Source organism: Muscardinus avellanarius, assembly GCF_963383645.1.
Source record: "Muscardinus avellanarius genome assembly, chromosome: 3".
Lineage (NCBI taxonomy): Eukaryota > Metazoa > Chordata > Mammalia > Rodentia > Gliridae > Muscardinus > Muscardinus avellanarius.
The window spans coordinates 145,926,165-145,943,729 of NC_137788.1; the positions used below are offsets into that span (position 1 = coordinate 145,926,165).

General features: G+C 44.3%; 1 protein-coding gene across 1 annotated transcript; it reads left to right on the forward strand.

The window, feature by feature from the left end:
* Positions 1-5,477: 5,477 nt before the first annotated feature.
* LOC308260383 (UPF0235 protein C15orf40) lies at positions 5,478-13,796 on the forward strand (the record flags this gene model as incomplete). The annotated part of the gene is made up of 4 exons (XM_080691676.1): positions 5,478-5,507; positions 6,941-7,067; positions 10,418-10,545; positions 13,701-13,796. The coding sequence occupies 4 exons, from the start codon at positions 5,478-5,480 to the stop codon at positions 13,794-13,796; spliced, it is 381 nt and encodes a 126-aa protein (XP_080547802.1).
* Positions 13,797-17,565: the final 3,769 nt, after the last annotated feature.

Below are 17,565 nucleotides of genomic sequence, written 5' to 3' on the forward strand. Positions count from 1 at the left end.
TTTCCTTGAAATTGATTATCTTAAAGTGTAATTAAATTTCAGGTATATCAGAACCGATTGTGGAAGATGATTAAAAATCAAAATTCCTTAAATATCAACTTAAAAAGAACTCTCATCAAAAGTATTTCATTTTATAAAACTTTCAAGAAGGTAGTGAGGTGTTTTGGTGACAAATCTTTTAAGTCGCTTAAGAAAAGGGAATTTTTTCTTTTTTTTTTAATCTCTCGTACCATGTTCTCATGGATAGAAACCTCAACTGGAATACTTGTGGAACATGTGGTTCTGGCTAAAGATTAACTGGCAAATACTCTAATGATGATTATGGAAAGTGCTTCTACCCTAAAACGGATGTCAGAAATGAGTTACTGGGTTTTTTGATGTTTGAGGCATTTCATATGCTTCCTGTATTGAACTGGAAAACAACATATAGGCCAGCCCGGGCATGGTACAAGTAATGGAGCTGCTTCCCAACACGGACAACATCTGGAATTCTAAAAGAATAAATGTGTATTATCCTTTTACTATTATTTTTATTTTGTTATTTCTCTTTTGCTTCTAAAACAAAACTGTAAGATACTAGTTTGGGACAAAGGTTTTAGTTAATTGGGACATAATTGTTTGTATGTATGTATGTATGTATGTATGTATGTACGTACGTACGTACTGGAGATTGAACACAGGGGCATTCTGCCTGAGCTACACCCCAGCCCTCTTTTATTTAATTTTGAAACGGTCTTACTCTGTTGCTGATGCTGACCACTGACCTGTGATCCTCCTGTCTCAGCCTCCCAAGTGCTAGGGTTACAGGTGTGTGCCACACCCAGCCTCTTTTCTATTTTAGAGGTGATGTGACACAAAACAGGAACGCCTTCCTGCTGCTGCCTGAGAGTAGGAGAAACAGCATAACAGCTACTGCCATCTTCTTGGTCACTTTGCTGGGGTCTGAGGTTTCTCTCCCCTATTTTAATCTTGGGGCTTAGAGAATGAAGAATGTAGGAGAATATAAGAATCTTGTTATTTACTCTTAAAATGTTAACAGTCACCTCACAGTTATCAATAGCAAGGTGCAGTGATGCACACTTGTAAATATTTTTTCATTTTTTGGTATTCTATGACTGAGCTACACCCCTAGCCCTGTATTTTATTTGTTTTACTAAGTTGTAGAGGGCCTCAGTGCTGAGGCTGGCGGCAAACCTGCAGTCCTCCTCTCTCAGCCTCCCAAGTACTAGAATTACAAGCGTGTGCCACCATGCCCAGCTTCTGAAACTTTCTAAGATCCAAAAGAATACTTGACCAATTTGTATTTACTTGAAGAATAGACTTTCTAAGAAAGTGTGATGTTCTGATAGCTCCCCAACAAAGCAAGGTGAAGTATTTGCATATCAAAATGTTCTTTTTTTGGGGTCCACATAGTAGCACCTGTAGTTTTAAAGAAAAAATATTTTACCTGAGAATAGACAAGCTTATAGAAAATGAGAGAAAGCAAGCTCTTCCAATTTGGCACATTAAATGCAAAAATGTCTAAAACTTACTGTTCTTCTCTACAGTGTTTTCTTTAGACACCTTTCTATATTTCTGTTCTATTTATCCAGATCCAAAGCCTGGGAATTGTTCCTGAATTAGATAATATGTATCGTTCAAGGAGAGGGATGGAGCCATAGCAGTTCCAGTCTTAAAATCATATGGAACATTATTCTCTTGGCTAGTTCAGAAGCTTCAAAACAACTCTTTCCCACCAGGTGTATTGGCATAATCCAAGCCACTCAGGAGGGTAAGGAAGGAGAATTACAGGTTTGAGACCAGCCGGGACAATTTAGCAAGACCCTGTCTTAACAAAGGTCTAGAGTCATAGTGGCACAGGCCTGTATTCCCAATACTTGGGAGGGTAAGACAGGAGGATCACAGGTTCAAGGCCAACCTCAGCAAGTCAGCGAGACTCTGGTCCAATGTAGAAAGGGCTGGGAAAGCCTGGCATGGTAGCATGCACTTGTAATCGCAGTACTTGGGAGCCTGAGATGGGAATATCACAGGTTCGAGGACAGCCTTGACAATATAGTGAGACTCTTAGCAACCCAGTGAGACCCTGTTTCAAAATAAAAAAATAGGGCTGGAGCTGTGGTTCAGAGGTGGAACTTTCCTGGGTTCAATCCCCAGAGCCACAAAAAAGGGGGGACAAAAAAAGGGCTGGGGAGCGATGGCTCAGAAGGTAGAATGCCCCTGGATTTGGCCTAATTACAAAGGAGGGGGAGGGCAGAGATGTAGCTCAGTGGTAGTGTCCGTGGGCTCCAATCCTAGTACTGCAAAAGAAAGAAGAAGCTTATCCTTTTTCTCTACTGGCAAAGCTAAATAAGGTAATGGAGTGCTACTTAAAACTGACCGAAGACAATAAAATGGAACCAGCGTGAACACAATGGGTTTTCTGCTATTTGGATCATAGTTCCTGTGCTTTCCCTTACTATTAAGGAACATTTTCACTGCCTCCCTCTCCCTTCCAGAGGTACAAGCTTATGCAGGAGCAACAGGTCAGGCACATTCTAGCAGATAGGCTGTTTCTTCCTCTCCCTGAGCGGAGCAGTAAGTTTTCATACTCGACTCCAGAGGCACCTGTGGGAGAGGCTAAATGGCTTCCCTTCATCCACCTAGCCTCCTGCTAGACACCACTCACCACTACAGTGTCCTCTTTGCAGCTGTCAAAGCTCTAATTGAGGTCATAATTTCACCCAAAATACTCTACAAATGACTGCAGTATTCTGGATTGAATTTAGGGCTTCCCACATGCCTGGCTATCAGTGAGCTACATCCCCAGCCCTTTGGGGTTGTTCAGTCAGCATCCTCACTAAGTTGCCCAGACTGGCTTCAAACTTGAGGTCTCCCTGCCTCCACTTCCCACGCACGGGGATTGTAGTCATGTACCACCAGGCCCAGCTTTGTGCCTCAACTCTGAACCGAATGCACAGGAAGGAAACACAGTTTTGTTTTTATACCTGGCTCATCTTCTGCCCAAGCCTTCAGGCCGAGTGGTCTCTGTCCATGTGGACAACCCATCCATATCTAGCTCTCCAGATCCTTCCTTTTTTCCAGCAATCTTTAGCCATTCCTTTTCATGGCCACACCATGTACTCTGTCCTGTGAAACTGTTCTGCCTCTGAAATAGTTGAGGCATCCTACTCTGACTCTGATGCTTCCAGCTCTCCATTCCAATTAGACCTTTACTAAACCTTGGGACTGCAGCCCCTGGACGTCTCTGTTCGTGCTCTCAACTTTGGCTTCCCAACCCTGTTAGATCCTACCTTTGTTCTTTCTTCTCTCTACCCTTGGTCTTTAAAAGTGTGTGTGGGGTCACTGGGATTGAACCCAGGGGCATTCTATGTCTGAGCTGCACCTTTTGTCCTATTTTATTTTTTTACTTAGAAACAGGGTCTCAATAAATTGCTATGATTGGCTGTGAACCTGCGATCCTCCTGTCTCAGCCTCCCAAGTACTAGGGTTACAAGCAAGCACCACCATGCCCGGCTTTAATCTCTTTAACTGTAATAAGTAATAGTCAGCCTTTGTATATACTCCTATCAGTCCAGTTGTCTGTCTTGTTTCCAATTTCCTAACTGCTGAGTCCTCGCACTTAATGTAACGGGCTGGAGGTTCAGTGGCATGAGGCCTGGGGTATTCAGCTCCCAACACCAAAATTACAGTAAAATAATGTCATTGGGTAGATCAGGACCTTCATAATGTCATGGCTTCCAACTTCTAGGCCATCGGTGCTGCTGGGTGGATTTCAGCAGACAGTTTGCCATTCTCCAGAGTCCTATTTAAGTCTGTTCCCCTCTCCACCTTCAACACCTCCCCATCATTAGCTAAGGGAAGAATTTCCAGCTCCTATCACCAGACCTATGAGTGCACCCGAACTTCACTCTGCTCGTGTTCAGATCCTACTACTTCAGGAAACCAGGTCCTAACCTGGCTCATTCTATCAACTTTCAAGTACGGTTGACTCTCCTCCAGTTTGAATAACGAAGCCTCTGAGTGTAATATGCCCTTCAGGTTCAACAGTGAAGTCACTGAATCATTCTCACGCTTGTTATTCCCATTTCCTCCTCTCTACTGAAACTACTGCCTAGGTCATCAAAGCCACTTTTTCTAAATCCTGTGGACACTGGTCTTTATTTTACACGTCTTCCCCCCCCCCATTCCCCATGACATTCATCACTGCTGCCCCTCTCTTGAAGCATCCTCCCTTATCTGCCATTACACTGCTGGCTTATCTCCCCACCTTTAGAGTGGTGGCCTGGGCCTGTGCAGTCTGTGCAGCCTCGGTCTCATCTACTTCCGCAGCTTCAGTTACCACCAGAGGGCCACGGAGTTTGTCACCAGCCCAAATCTTTCAAATTTCAGCTACATGCATACAATGATCTTAATATTTCTACTCTGATGTCCCACAGTCATTACAAAATTATGTCCCAAACTGTACTTCAAACTCCCAAACCTGGGCATCTTCCTTGACTCCGCTCATTCGGCATCAAGCCATTCCAAGTTCTTGTCATTCCAGTTGTTAGCAGCCTAATCTTGAGAACTATGTAAAGAAAACTTTCTGAACAAAAAGGAAAACAGAAGGCCGAAACCAACAAGAAGATGCTTACAATGATCAGCTCTCATCCCCGCTGCAGCCACTCTGGTTCCCACCACTAGCTCCTACCTAGGTAGCAGATCTTCCTGCCACTGGTTTTCCTCTCTTCGCTACACTGCAACCAAGAGTCTTTCTAAAAGAGCAGACTGGGCGGTGTCAATCCCTCCAAGCCCTTCCGTGAGTCCATGAACTTGTTTCTGCCGACTTCTCCCGTTCTGAGCGTCGCCATGCTACGTGACACAGCCTAAATCCTCTCCCTCTACAACGTGGGATCCTCCGCGCGGGACCAGGCAGGAGCAACACTGATATGCGCGATGCGCGAGGCCCAGTCCCACTGTGACCACGGGAGCAGCGTAGGCTGTCCACCTTCGCGGGCTGGGTGCAGGCGCAGAGAACATGGCCCTGTGCCCTTCGTGCCTCCACCCCAGTACGGAGAAGCGGCAAACCCTTTCTTTTTCCCCAGAGAGGAGAGAAATGACCAGAAGTGACACTTTCCCACTTGCTAGGGGAGGGCCCTGGCAGGCTCAGACCCCACCTCGCAGGCCTTGGACGAGCCTCTGGCACTCGCGGGCTCGAAGGGCACAGGTGCTGATCGCTTTTCCGGAGCCGGGTCGCCCCGCCCCGCCCCTCCGAGTGCGCAGGCGCGGATCATTCTTCCGGCGCCGGGTCGCCCCGCCCCTCGGAATGCGCAGGCGCAGAGCGCTCTTCCTGCGCTGGGCCGCCCCGCCCCTCTAAGTGCGCAGGCGCAGAGCGCCCTTCCGGCCCGGGCTAGATGCTGCGGCTCCGCGTCGGGTTGAAGCGGCGTGGAGCTGGGCTGGATTTTCTGGCCGCCGTTCGGCGCCTCTCTGTTGCGGAGATGCCCAAGAAAGCTGGTGCAACGAGCAAGGCCAGTCGCAAGCCCCGTGGCGGCGAGAGGGCGGGCCCGGTTGCTCAGCGGCTAAGGGGAAGGCCAAGCTCGGCGGCCGGCGCACGCCACGCCTGCGCTGTCCGTGGTGCTGGGATGCTTTTGCCTTGGGGTCTATTCCGCGCCCCGCCTCTCATCTGACCTGAACGCATCCTGGTCAAGAATGCACTCCCAGCCGGTGTGGTAGCTCACGTCTGTTATCCCAGTCATTGGAAGGCTAGTCGAGACAGGAGGATCGCAAGTTCGAGGCCAGCCTCAGCAATTTAGTGAGTCTCTCAGCATCTTAGCGAGAACCTGTTTCAAAAACAGAACCGGACGTGGTGGCACACAGTTGTAATCCCAGCATTTGGGAGGCTGAGACAGGACGATCTCAGTTCGAGGACAGCCACAGCTACTACTTAGTGAGGCTCTTTGCAACTCAGTGAGACCCTGTTAAAAAATAAAGAATAAAAAATAGGGCTGGGGATGTAGCTCGGAGGTAGAATGCCTCAGAGGTCCAATGCCCAGTACAATTTTTTTTCTTTTTTCTTTTTTATTCCCGCTCCTCCTCCACTGTCTTTGCAGGGCTAACCCCAACCCCTTTCTCAGACTCAGCTCAGGCACTGCCTCCTGCTTGCAGCATCCCCAGTGTCTCAAGGCTGGGTTGCCTTCCCCCACTGTTTGCAGTAATGACACTTGCATGGGGCACTTCGCACAGTGTACCATAAATGCTGCAGTTACGTTTGTTGTCTCCCTCACTGCAGTCCGACTCCTCGAGAGCAAGGACTTTGTGCCCTTATTCATCTTCACACACCCATTTCTCACATGCTATTCCGGTGCTTAGTTCGAATCTTCTGAATGAATTATAAATTCCTAGTGTGGTCTTTAAGCCAGTCACTATTCTGCTTCTCCCCCTTCCCACACACAAGTACACACTTCTAACCTTACGCTGCACCCAGTACAAAGATGAATAATAAATGGTCCTTGCCAGCTGGGTGTGGTGGTGCACTGCTATAATTCCAGTACTTACGAGGCTGAGACAGGAGGATGGAAAATTTGAGGGCAGCCTCAGCAATTTAGTGAGACTCTTAGCAACCCAGCAAGCCCTGTTTCAAAATAAAGGGCCAGGAGTGTAATTCGAAGTTACGATGCCTCTGGGTTCAATCCCCAGTATCAATAAAATAAAATAAAGATGGAAGTACAAAGCAGACAGGAGAGATCAGCACTAAAGTGTGGACGCCAGAATTAAATCTTCCAGGGCAGGAAAAAACATTTTGTAGGCTAATGGGAAAGAAAAGCATTCTAGAAGACCTGGATTCAACTAATAAGCCTAGTTCATCTTGGCTAATGGTGAAGAGGAGTAGTGGAAAGATCAGATTAAATGTGTGGGAAAATGGTTTGCAACGTGTGAAGTTGGGTGTTTGTTATCATTTTAGGGTAAAAGCCAGAGCAAGGAACCCGGCACACCACCAGCTCCTTTAGGTCCTGTGGCAGTTGACCCAAAAGGTTGTGTCACCATAGCCATCCATGCCAAGCCTGGCTCCAAACAAAATGCTGTGACAGGTAAGCCTCCGCCCTCGGGTGGGCTTGGCCTCAGGGCTCCTCACCCTCTCCTTACCCCTAGCTGACCAGTGTATCTTTCCACAGGTGAGGGTATTTTCACATCTGCATCTAAAGGCAATTTTAAAATTCTAGATTCTCAGCTGGGCGTGGTGGCGCACGTTTGTAATTCCCGTGCTTGGGAGGCTGAGATAGGAGGATCACACAGGTTCAAAGCCAGCCTCAGCTACTTAGTGAAGCTCTCAGCAACTTGGTGAGACCCTGTTTCCAAATAAAATATAAAAATAGGTCTGGGAGCCGGGTGTGGTGGCGCACGCTTGTAATCCCCGCGCTTGGGTGGCGGAGACAGGAGGATCGCGCTGGTTCGGAGCCAGCCTTGCTGGCTTAAGAGACCCTGTTTCCAAATTTAAGAAAATACATAAAATAGGTCTGGGAGTGTAGCCCGGCATTAGAAGGGCTTCCAGGAACCCCAGTACCACCAAAAAAAAAAAAAAAAAAGGTCTGGGAGTATAGCCCAGAGGTAGAAAACCCCTGAGTTCCACCCCCAGTACCACCAATAAATAAATAAATAAAATTAAAAAATAAAATTCTAGATTCTCATGTAAGTGTATTAGAAAGTGAATATATGTTTTTAAAGATACTAAGTTAGAGCCAGGTGTGGGGGGTGCACGCTTGTAATCCCAGTACTTGGGAAGCTGAGACAGGAGAATTGAAGATTTGTGGTCAGCTTTAGCAACTTAGCAAGACCCTACACAACTTAGTGAGACTCTGCTTCGAAGTAAAAAATGAAATAGGGGTGTAGCTCAGAGGTAGAGTGCTTCTGGGTTCAATCCCCAGTAACATAAAACACACATACACACACACACACCCCAAGTTAGATGAAAACCATTGTATATTTTATATTAGCCACACCTGGCTAATATAAACATTTCTTAGTGCAGTTTTTTTTTCATTTGTCAGATGAGATACTTGTCCAAAGAGGCTTTCAAACTATTCCTTGGAGCCCTAGAGGTGCCTGAGGAATCCGGTTTGGGAAAGGGAGAAGCCAGTTAGGTACCCATGGCTCCTGCAGACCTCTCTTCACGTTTATTTTTAATGTTGGGGTTCCAAGGGAATTGCAAAAGAGGAAGGATTCCGAAGGAGAAAAAGGGTTGAAAACCATTGATATGAGTTGTCTTGAAGGTCTTATACCTCCAAAGTTTTATATACTTAGCTGGGCATGGTGGTGCATGCTTGTAATCCCAGTACTTGGGAAGCTGAGACAGGAGGATCACAGGTTTGCAGCCAGCCTCAACTACTTTGAGAGACTTTGCAACTTAGTGAGACCCTGTTTCAAAATAAAGAATAAAAATAGGACTGGGGGTGTAGCTTGGTAGTAGCATACCCCTGGGTTCAACCCCACTATTGCATATATATATATATATATATATGTAAAAATAAAATAAAGAGCCAGGTGTGGTGGTGCACGCGTGTAATCTCAGCATTTGGGAGGCAGAGACAGGAGGATCACAGTTCATGGGCAGCCTCAGCTACTTAGTGAGGCCCTTTGCAACCCAGTGAGATCCTGTTTCAAAATAAAGTATAAAAAAAAATAGGGCAGGGGGTGTAGCTCGGAGGTAGAATGCCCCTGGTATCCATCCCCAGTATCACACAATAAATAAATAAATAAATAAATAAAAATAAGCCGGGCATGGTGGCGCACGCTTGTAATCCCCGCGCTTGGGAGGCTGAGACAGGAGGATCGCACGGGTTCAAAGCCAGCCTCAGCTATTTAGTGAGGCTTTCAGCAACTTAGTGAGACCCTGTTTTCAAATAAAATATAAAAAAGAGGTCTGGGAGTATAGCCCGGAGGTAGAAAGCCTCTGGGTTCCACCCCCAGTAACACACATACACACACACACACACACACACACACACACAAATAAACAAATAAATAAAATTTTATGTAATGAGTTATTTTTATATTTTGAAACCAGTACCCCACAAATGGTGTGCTGGGTAGGCCTTGTTTGTGCTAATGGCCATGTCAACTCATCTCTGTTGGTCAGTGTTTTCTAAGTAATTCTAAGATGGTGCCAGCTATAAGGTACACAGATATTGTGTGTATCTTAGTGAGAAAAAAATTTACATTAATTAAACACCATGGAAAAGTTGTTAAAATGTGGAAAACCGTGCATCTGAGAGCCAGTGATAGGACAAGAGGAGGTTTGTTTCACCACCTCATTCTTGTGGATTCTGTGGTCCTGTTGTTATTAATATAAATGTGTGAAAAAGTCTGAGTAACCCCAGATGCAGGACCAACTCGAGCTCATTTGCAAGCTGCTTTGAATAAATACTCTGTTCTCCTAATAACAATGGAGGACTAAAGGGTATATTGCTTGATTCCAGTTCCCTCTTATAAAATGAAAATAACAGTGTTAATTTTTTCATAAAGTCATTATGAAGCTGGCATGGTGGTATCCACTTGTAACCCCAATACTTGGGAGGCTGAGACATGAGGATCGCAGGTTCAAGGACAGCCTCAACAATGTAGTGAGACTCTCAGCAACCTAGCAAGACCCTGATTCAAACAAAAAATGAAATAGGGCTGGGGGTGTGGCTCAGAGGTAAAACTCCCCTGGGTTGAATCTCAGTACCACAAAAAATAAATAAAAATAAAGTCAATATGAGGGTTAAACAAGTTAATGTTTGTTTTTTGTTTTACTTTTTGATACTAAGGATTGAAACCAGGGGAATTTAATCTGGTTTGTGGCCAGCCTTAGCTACTTAGGCCCTCCGCAACTTAGTGAGACCCTGTTTCAAAATAAAGAATAAAAAATAGGGCTGGGGGTGTAGCTCAGAGGTAAAATGCCCCTGGGTTCCATCCCTAGTGCCACAAAAATACATGAGTGAATGAATGAATGAATGAATGAATGAATGAATAAATAAATATAATGGTAGAGACATATTTATCATGTGCATGTTCCCTGAACTGTGATTAGTTTAATCATTTCTTCAGCAGTTTTTTGTTTTGTTTTGGTGCTAGGGACTGAGCCCAATCCAGCAGTTATTAACTGAAAATCTACTATGTGCCAAGCAAATGTAAGCACTTTTACAAAGCTTCCTCATTTTGTGGAAGAAAGAACTCAAGGATAAAGTTCAAGCCAGGCATGGTGGCACATGCCTCTAATCCCAGTACTTGGGAGGCTGAGTCAGGAAAATTGCAGATCCCAGGCCAGTCTCAACAACATAGTGAGACCCTGTTTCAAATAAAAAGAGCTAGGGTAGGATGCCCCTGGGTTCAGTCTCCAGTACCACAAATAAATAAATAAATAAATAAATAAACAGATAAAGTTCACACCGTTTCATTCCAGATTTGACAACTGAAGCCGTAAGCATCGCGATCGCAGCACCTCCGTCAGAGGGGGAGGCCAACGCTGAGCTCTGTCGGTATCTCTCCAAGGTCTTAGAACTCAGGAAGAGTGATGTGGTTTTGGATAAGGTAGGTCTCCTTTTAAACATCTTTAATTATTACACTCAATCATGATTCATAAAGTACTTATTTTTTTTCAAATAATTTGTAAAGCCAAGTTTTTAACACAAATACTCATAAAAGTAAATTTTTATATTAATAATCATAAAAATCTGTGAATTCTTCTTATTTAGTTTCCTTAGTTTCTACCACCTTCGTCCTTACCCTGGCCTTTCTATTGCTGCATTCCCAGCATTTTCTTCTTTCTAAAGTTATTCCCAAGCCCATTTTCAGATTAAAGCTTAATCTTGCTCTCTTCTTTCTTCAAGACATCACCACACCCCAAAAACAAACAAACAAACAAACAAAACCTCTAGCATGACTCCCATGCACGTCATCTCCGTTAGCCCATTGGGTGTTACTGTCCTCCACATTTTCTTTGCTTACAAGGAGAAGCTCATTAGGAAGCTACCGGGCTCCTATGAAGTCGTAATACCATGGTTTCACACTTGAGAATCACCTGAGAATGACTGCTAAGTACAGGTTCATGGGTATCATAGAATTCAGTAGGAGCAGGGCTCAGGGTGTGTGTGTGTGTGTGTGTGTGTGTGTGTGTGTGTGTGTGTGTGTGAAGCTTGTGTCCTCCAGTGCTACATTATGTATCTTGCATTTATATAGCTTGTATTCGGATGGCAGAGTCCTTAATAAACACCAGAAATTCATGTGATCAGGACACTTCCCCTGCCATCCCAACCTGCGGCAGGTCATTTCTCATTTACTCCTGGTGCTCATGTTCTGACCTTTACCTAAAGTGCACTCCTTGCTCTTCTTCCTTGTACAGATTCCACCCTACCTGAGCATAGATAAATCTGTAGATTTATCTTCTTTAAAACATGTGTTTGAAAACGTTTTAAAAGTTGCTTTGAGAGCCAGACATTGTAGTGTAAGCGTGTAATCCCAGTACTGGGGAAGCTGAGACAGGAGGATCCCAGGTTTGTGCCCAGCCTCAGCTACTCACTGCCCTCTGCAACTTGATGAGACACTGTTTAAAAAATGAAGAATAGACAGGCGTGGTGGCGCACGCTTGTAATCCCTGCGCTTGGGAGGCTGAGACAGGAGGATCGCACAGGTTTGAAGCCAGCCTCAGCTACTGAGTGAGGCTCTCAGCAACTTAGTGAGACCATTTCCAAATAAAATATAAAATAGGTCTGGGAGCATAGCCCAGAAGTAGAAAGCCTCTTGGTTCCACCCACAGTACCACCAAAAAAAAAAAAAAAAAAAAAAAAAAAGAATATAAAATAGGGCTGGGTCACAAAAGAAAAAGCTGTTTTTAAGTAATTTTGAAATGGCAGCACTTGGATATGTACTTGTTTGGAATTTTCAGAAATGTATAACAGTAAACAGGGTTTGGTGGTACATTACTTGGGAGGCTGAGACAGGAAGATCACAGGTTCGCGGCCAGCCTCAGCTACTTAGTGAGGCCCTCCGCAACTTAGACCCTGTTTTATTTATTTATTTGTTTTTATTTTTTTGTGGGTCTGGGGATGGAACCCAGGGGCATTCACCTCCGAGCTACACCCCCTGCCCTATTTTTTATTCTTTATTTTGAAACTGGGTCTCACTGAGTTGCAGAGGCCTCACTAAGTAGCTGAGGCTGTGAACCGTGATCCTCCTGTCTCAGCCTCCTGAATGCTGGGATTACAAGCGTGCGCCACCACGCCTGGCTTAGACCCTGGTTTTTTTTTTTTTTTTTTTTTTTTTGGTGGTACTGGGGTTCCTGGAAGCCCGTCTATCTCCGGGCTACACTCCCAGACCTATTTTTACATTTTTATTTGGAAACAGGGTCTCCTAAGCCAGCGCGCGCGGCTGGCTTTGAACCTGCGCGATCCTCCTGTCTCTGCCTCCCAAGCGCGGGGATTACAAACGTGCGCCACCATGCCCGGCGACCCTGTTTTAAAATAAAGGATAAAAAGTAGGGCTGGGGGTATATCTCAGAGGTAGAATGCTCCTGGGTTCAATCCCCAGTTCCGGAAAAAAAAAAAGAAAAAGAAATGTGTAACAATATAAAGAATGGCTTAGCCAGGTGTGGTGGTGCATGCTTGTAATCCCAGTACTGGGGAAGCTGAGATAGGAGGATCGCAGGTTGGAGGACAGCCTTAACACGTAGCGAGACTCATCAACCTAGTGAGATCCTGTTTCAAAATAAAAATAAAGTAAGACTGGAGGTAGAATGCCCCTGGGTTCAATCTCCAGTACCACAAAAAACAAAAAATAAAAAATGAAAAATATAAGGGGCTGGGGGTGTAGCTCAGAGGAAGAATGCCCCTGGGTTCAATCCCCAGTACCACACACACACATACACAAAAGAATAGCAATTTGTTTATATTTAGAATTGTTTTTATACGGTGTTTTTATAAACTTCAGTATTTATTTTGATTTTTTTTTTTTTTGGTGGTACTGGGGTTCCTGGAAGCCCTTCTACCTCCGGGCTACACTCCCAGACCTCTTTTTACATTTTATATTTGGAAACAGGGTCTCCTAAGCCAGCGCACGCGCGGCTGGCTTCGAACCTGCGCGATCCTCCTGTCTCTGCCTCCCAAGCGCGGGGATTACAAGCGTGTGCCACCACGCCCGGCTTTTATTTTGATATTTTAAAATTATTTTATCTTTAAAAGAATTATTTGAAAGTAGGACATTATAAATCTATATTCACTTTGAAATTTTAATGCCAACCTTTATTACAGAAATTAAAGCATAAAGGTAAAAAACCTGGCGTGTGTGTGTGTGTGTGTGTGTGTGTGTGTGTGTGTGTGTTACTGGGGGTGGAACCCAGGGGCTTTTCTACGTCTGGGTTATACTCCCAGACCTATTTGTTTATACTTTATTTGGAAACAGGGTCTCACTAAGTAGCTGAGGCTGGCTTCGAACCTGTGCGATCCTCCTGTCTCAGCCTCCCAAGCGTGGGGATTACAAGCATGCTCCACCACGCCCGGCTAAACCTGCAAGTTTTACAAATTTGTCCCAAGGTATAAGGTGGGAGGTAGTCTTTGGCCAGAAGAAACTACGTAATCTACCAGGAAAGTCACCTGTCACATCCCCATGAAGATACAGCTGTGATGGGTACAGTTGAGGTCTGTTGTCACTCACGGCCTTAGAATGTTTAGTGTTTTTTCCTTTTGGTTCAGGGCGGTAAGTCTCGTGAAAAGGTGGTGAAGCTTTTGGCCTCTACAACTGCAGAAGAGATCTTGGAGAAATTAAAAAAGGAAGCCGAAAAAAACTAAAAGCAAGAAATGAAAGAGACATCCTCGAGGGACTTTTTGAATGCTAATGAAGAAGAGGCTGTTAAATAGGAAAATATATTTAAATGCACAAAAGAACATGGAGGAAACACACACACACACACACACACACACACACCCCTCATACTCAAAGGAGTGGGAATTTTAAAAGTACTGTACATTAGCTGAGCATGGTGGCACATGCTTGTAATCCCAATACCTGGGAGGCTGAGACAGGAGGATTGCAAGTTCAGAACCAGACTTGACAATTTAGTGAAACTCTCACCAAACTAGTGAGACCCTGCTTTCAAATAAGAAATAAAATTGGGCTGGGGGTGTAGCTTTGAGGTAGAATGGCTCTGGATTTAATCTTAAGTACAAAATAAAAATGCTGTACATCGATTACAGGTTCTGAAATCCCTGACCGTGCAGCCTGGGCTTGTTACTCTGATTTCATGGCACCACAATATTACAGAGCTGAAAGGATTTCAGGATCATTTGACTACTTCCTGCACTCTGTGATGAGGCTTCTGATATCCAGAGGTTGGGAGACTTATTTAAGATCATGCCATGCAAGATGACAACTAGAACCTAGGTCTTTCGACTCCTAGTTGAATGCATTTACCCAGACTGTAAGCTAAAACAATAATGTCTCCACAGTGTTTCTTTTCTTTTTTTCTTCTTTTCTCTTTCTTTTTTTCTTTTCTTTTTTTTGTACTAGGACTGAATGCAAGGGCATTTAACCTCTGAGCTACACCCCTAGCCCTTTTTTATTTTTGGTTTTTTGGTTTGGTGGTAGTGGGGATGGAACCCTTCTACCTCCGGGCTACACTCCCAGACCTTTTTTATATTTTATTTGGAAACAGGGTCTCTTAAACCAGCCAGGCTGGCTTCGAACCTGTGCGATCCTCCTGTCTCTGCCTCCCAAGCGCAGGGATTACAAGAATCCGCCACCACACCCGGCTGTTTTTGGTTTTAAAATGGTCTTACTATGTTGCTGAAGCTATCCTTAAACCTTTGGTCTTTGTGTTTCATTCTCTCAAGTACCGGGATTACAGGTATGTACCACCATCCCTAGTTTCACACTGCTTTTATAGCCTTATCTTATATTTAAGATGCTTACCTAAATGTAAAAAAAAAGTCTTTTACATATTTTAGGAACAATATGGAACCAGGCACATATCCATAATCCCAGTACTCGAGAGGCTGGGACAGGAGGATCTCAGGCTTGAGGCCAGTCTCAGCAACTTAGTGAGACCAGAGACCCTGTTTCAAAATAAAAAATAAAATAGGACTAGGGTGTGGCTTGGAGGTAGAATGTCCCTGGGTTCAATCCCCAGTACCCAAACAAACAAAACCATAAGGAACATTTTATAAAACAGTAGGTAAGAATAATCAATACTTGAAACAATTATTTTTGAGATGTCACTGAATTTTCTTATTCTGTAATGGTAAGGTGCAATCTTCAAATCTATTAGTTCTTATGAATTTCCAAAGATCCTTAAAAGAATAAAGAAGCCCTGAAAGCTATTTCAGTGTTCGTAAAAGCCAATTAGAGCCATATCTGTATTAAAGCTAAAAAGATAATAAGTATATTTTTATATATTTGGTGCAAATTTAGTAATTTAGTAAATAATTACCTTTGCTGATTTGTATTTGTGTGCTTTGTCTAATAAGCACATGAAAAAAAGTACTTATGAAGCCAGGTGTGGTGGTACACGCTTGGGAGGCTGAGACAGAAGGACACAGGTTCGCAACTAGCCTCAGCTACTTAGTGAGGTCCTCTGCAACTTAGTGAGACCCTGTTTTAAAATAAAGAATAAAAAATAGGGCTGAGGGTGTAGCTTGGAGGTAGAATGCCCTGGGTTCCATCCCCAGTACCAAAAAAAAAAAAAAAAAAAAAAGAACCCATCATGGCCCAAATTCACATTGATTTAGTGCATGTGACTAAAATGCACTTAAGCTAGATTTTCAGGTTACATCCAAGAGGTGGCACCATAATGCAACAGCAGAAAGACACACAGAATTTGAAGGAGAGAATTTCTCGATTCCTTTCTAAGAGAGCTTAACCTGCACTACCAGGAAGTCCATTCTTCACTGCCACTACACACAGATCGTCTTGTCTTTGAAAGACTTGGCTCAGGCTTCGGCTGGGCCCTCACATCTTTAGGACTTTTTCTAAGGAGAGTTGTTAATCAGCTCAGGGTCATGTGGAGTCAATGGTCTGGAATACACCCCTGAACTCCGCAGTGTTCAGAAATCCCATGCAGTCAGTGTTCCTCAAAATAGAATCGGGCTGGGTGCTATGGCGCACACCTGTAATCCCTGTACTTGGGTGGCTGAGATAGGAGAATTGCAGGTTCAAGGACAACCTCAGCAAATAGTGAGACTCATCAACCTAGTGAGACCGTTTCAAAATAAAATAGGGCTGAGGATATAGTTTGGAGGTAGAATGCCCCTGGGTGCCATCTCCAGTAACACACACGCACACACACACACAAACAGACACACACACTCTAGAATTGGGCTGGGCCTTTGGCAAGGAGCTAATTTTTAATCAAGATAGCTTTCACTTATTTGACTGAAGTACATACCTGCCAAATAGGTCATATAGTGAGATCCTCTAGCTAGTACATTCTGTCCCTTTGGGAAATCTCTTCAAGAGTTAGCATTTAAACTGGGTGTGGAGGTGCACTCCCATAATACCAGGCACTTGAGAGGCTAAGGCGAGAGGATCACAAGTTTGAAGTCAGCCTGGGCAACTTAATGAGACCCTGTCTCAAAAAGGGCTCGGTGGGTTCTATTTAGGTCCCTGGGTTTAATCTCTAGTAGAGAAAAAAAAAAGTCATCATTTGAAGACTACTTGGAAAGCTTGAGGGCAGAACCAGGGAAATTTGGGGCCTGAATCAGGGAGCTGTGACCAGCAGGAGCTCCCATTTCTGCTGCAGGGATTGACCCATTATATCTATCAGCAAGGCCTAGGACCTCTTCTGAGACAACACTGAACACTAATGGCCAAGAACTCTCTTTCTTAGCTATAAGAAAATTGCCTACCTTCTACCTACATAGGATTTCCTCAGATAAGCCTTACAATTCAAATGATAAGGTTTTTAAGCACTATGTGTGTATTTTACTGGTGATTGAACCCAGGGATGTTCTACCTCCTAGCTCCACCCCCAACCCTATTTTATTAATTTGAAACATGATCTTACTGAATTGCAGATATCCTCACTAAGTCACTGAGGCTGGTCTCAAGCCTGCCATCCTCCTGTCTCTGTCTCCCAAATACTGGGATTACAAGTGTTTGCCACCACGTCCAGATGTTTTTAACATTTTATAACTACCTGTCTGCCCCAAGGTCCATCAGTCCCCCCCATCATCTTTATTATGATTATTATTGTTGTACTAGAAATTGAACTCAGGGACAGTCCACCTATGTGTTACTCTCCCAGCCCTATTTTTTAATTTTTATTTTGAAACAGGGTCTCACTAAGTTGCAGAGGGCCTCACTAAATTACTGAAGCTGTCCTGGACCCGGTGATCCTCCCGTCTCAGCCTCCCAAGCACTGGGATTACAGGCGAGCACCACCACGTCTGGCTGGTTCTCTTTATTAGTAGGGTTTGGGCAGAGAATCCTCACTTTGCAGTCACAGGTTACAGACCCCCTGGTCATTCCTACAAGAAACTCTCACCAGTGATGTGCTTTTACTGTCAGTAGCTTTTAAGTTGTTTTAGAGCCTTAGATTTCCATAGATGCCTTGGGGGCTTGGGG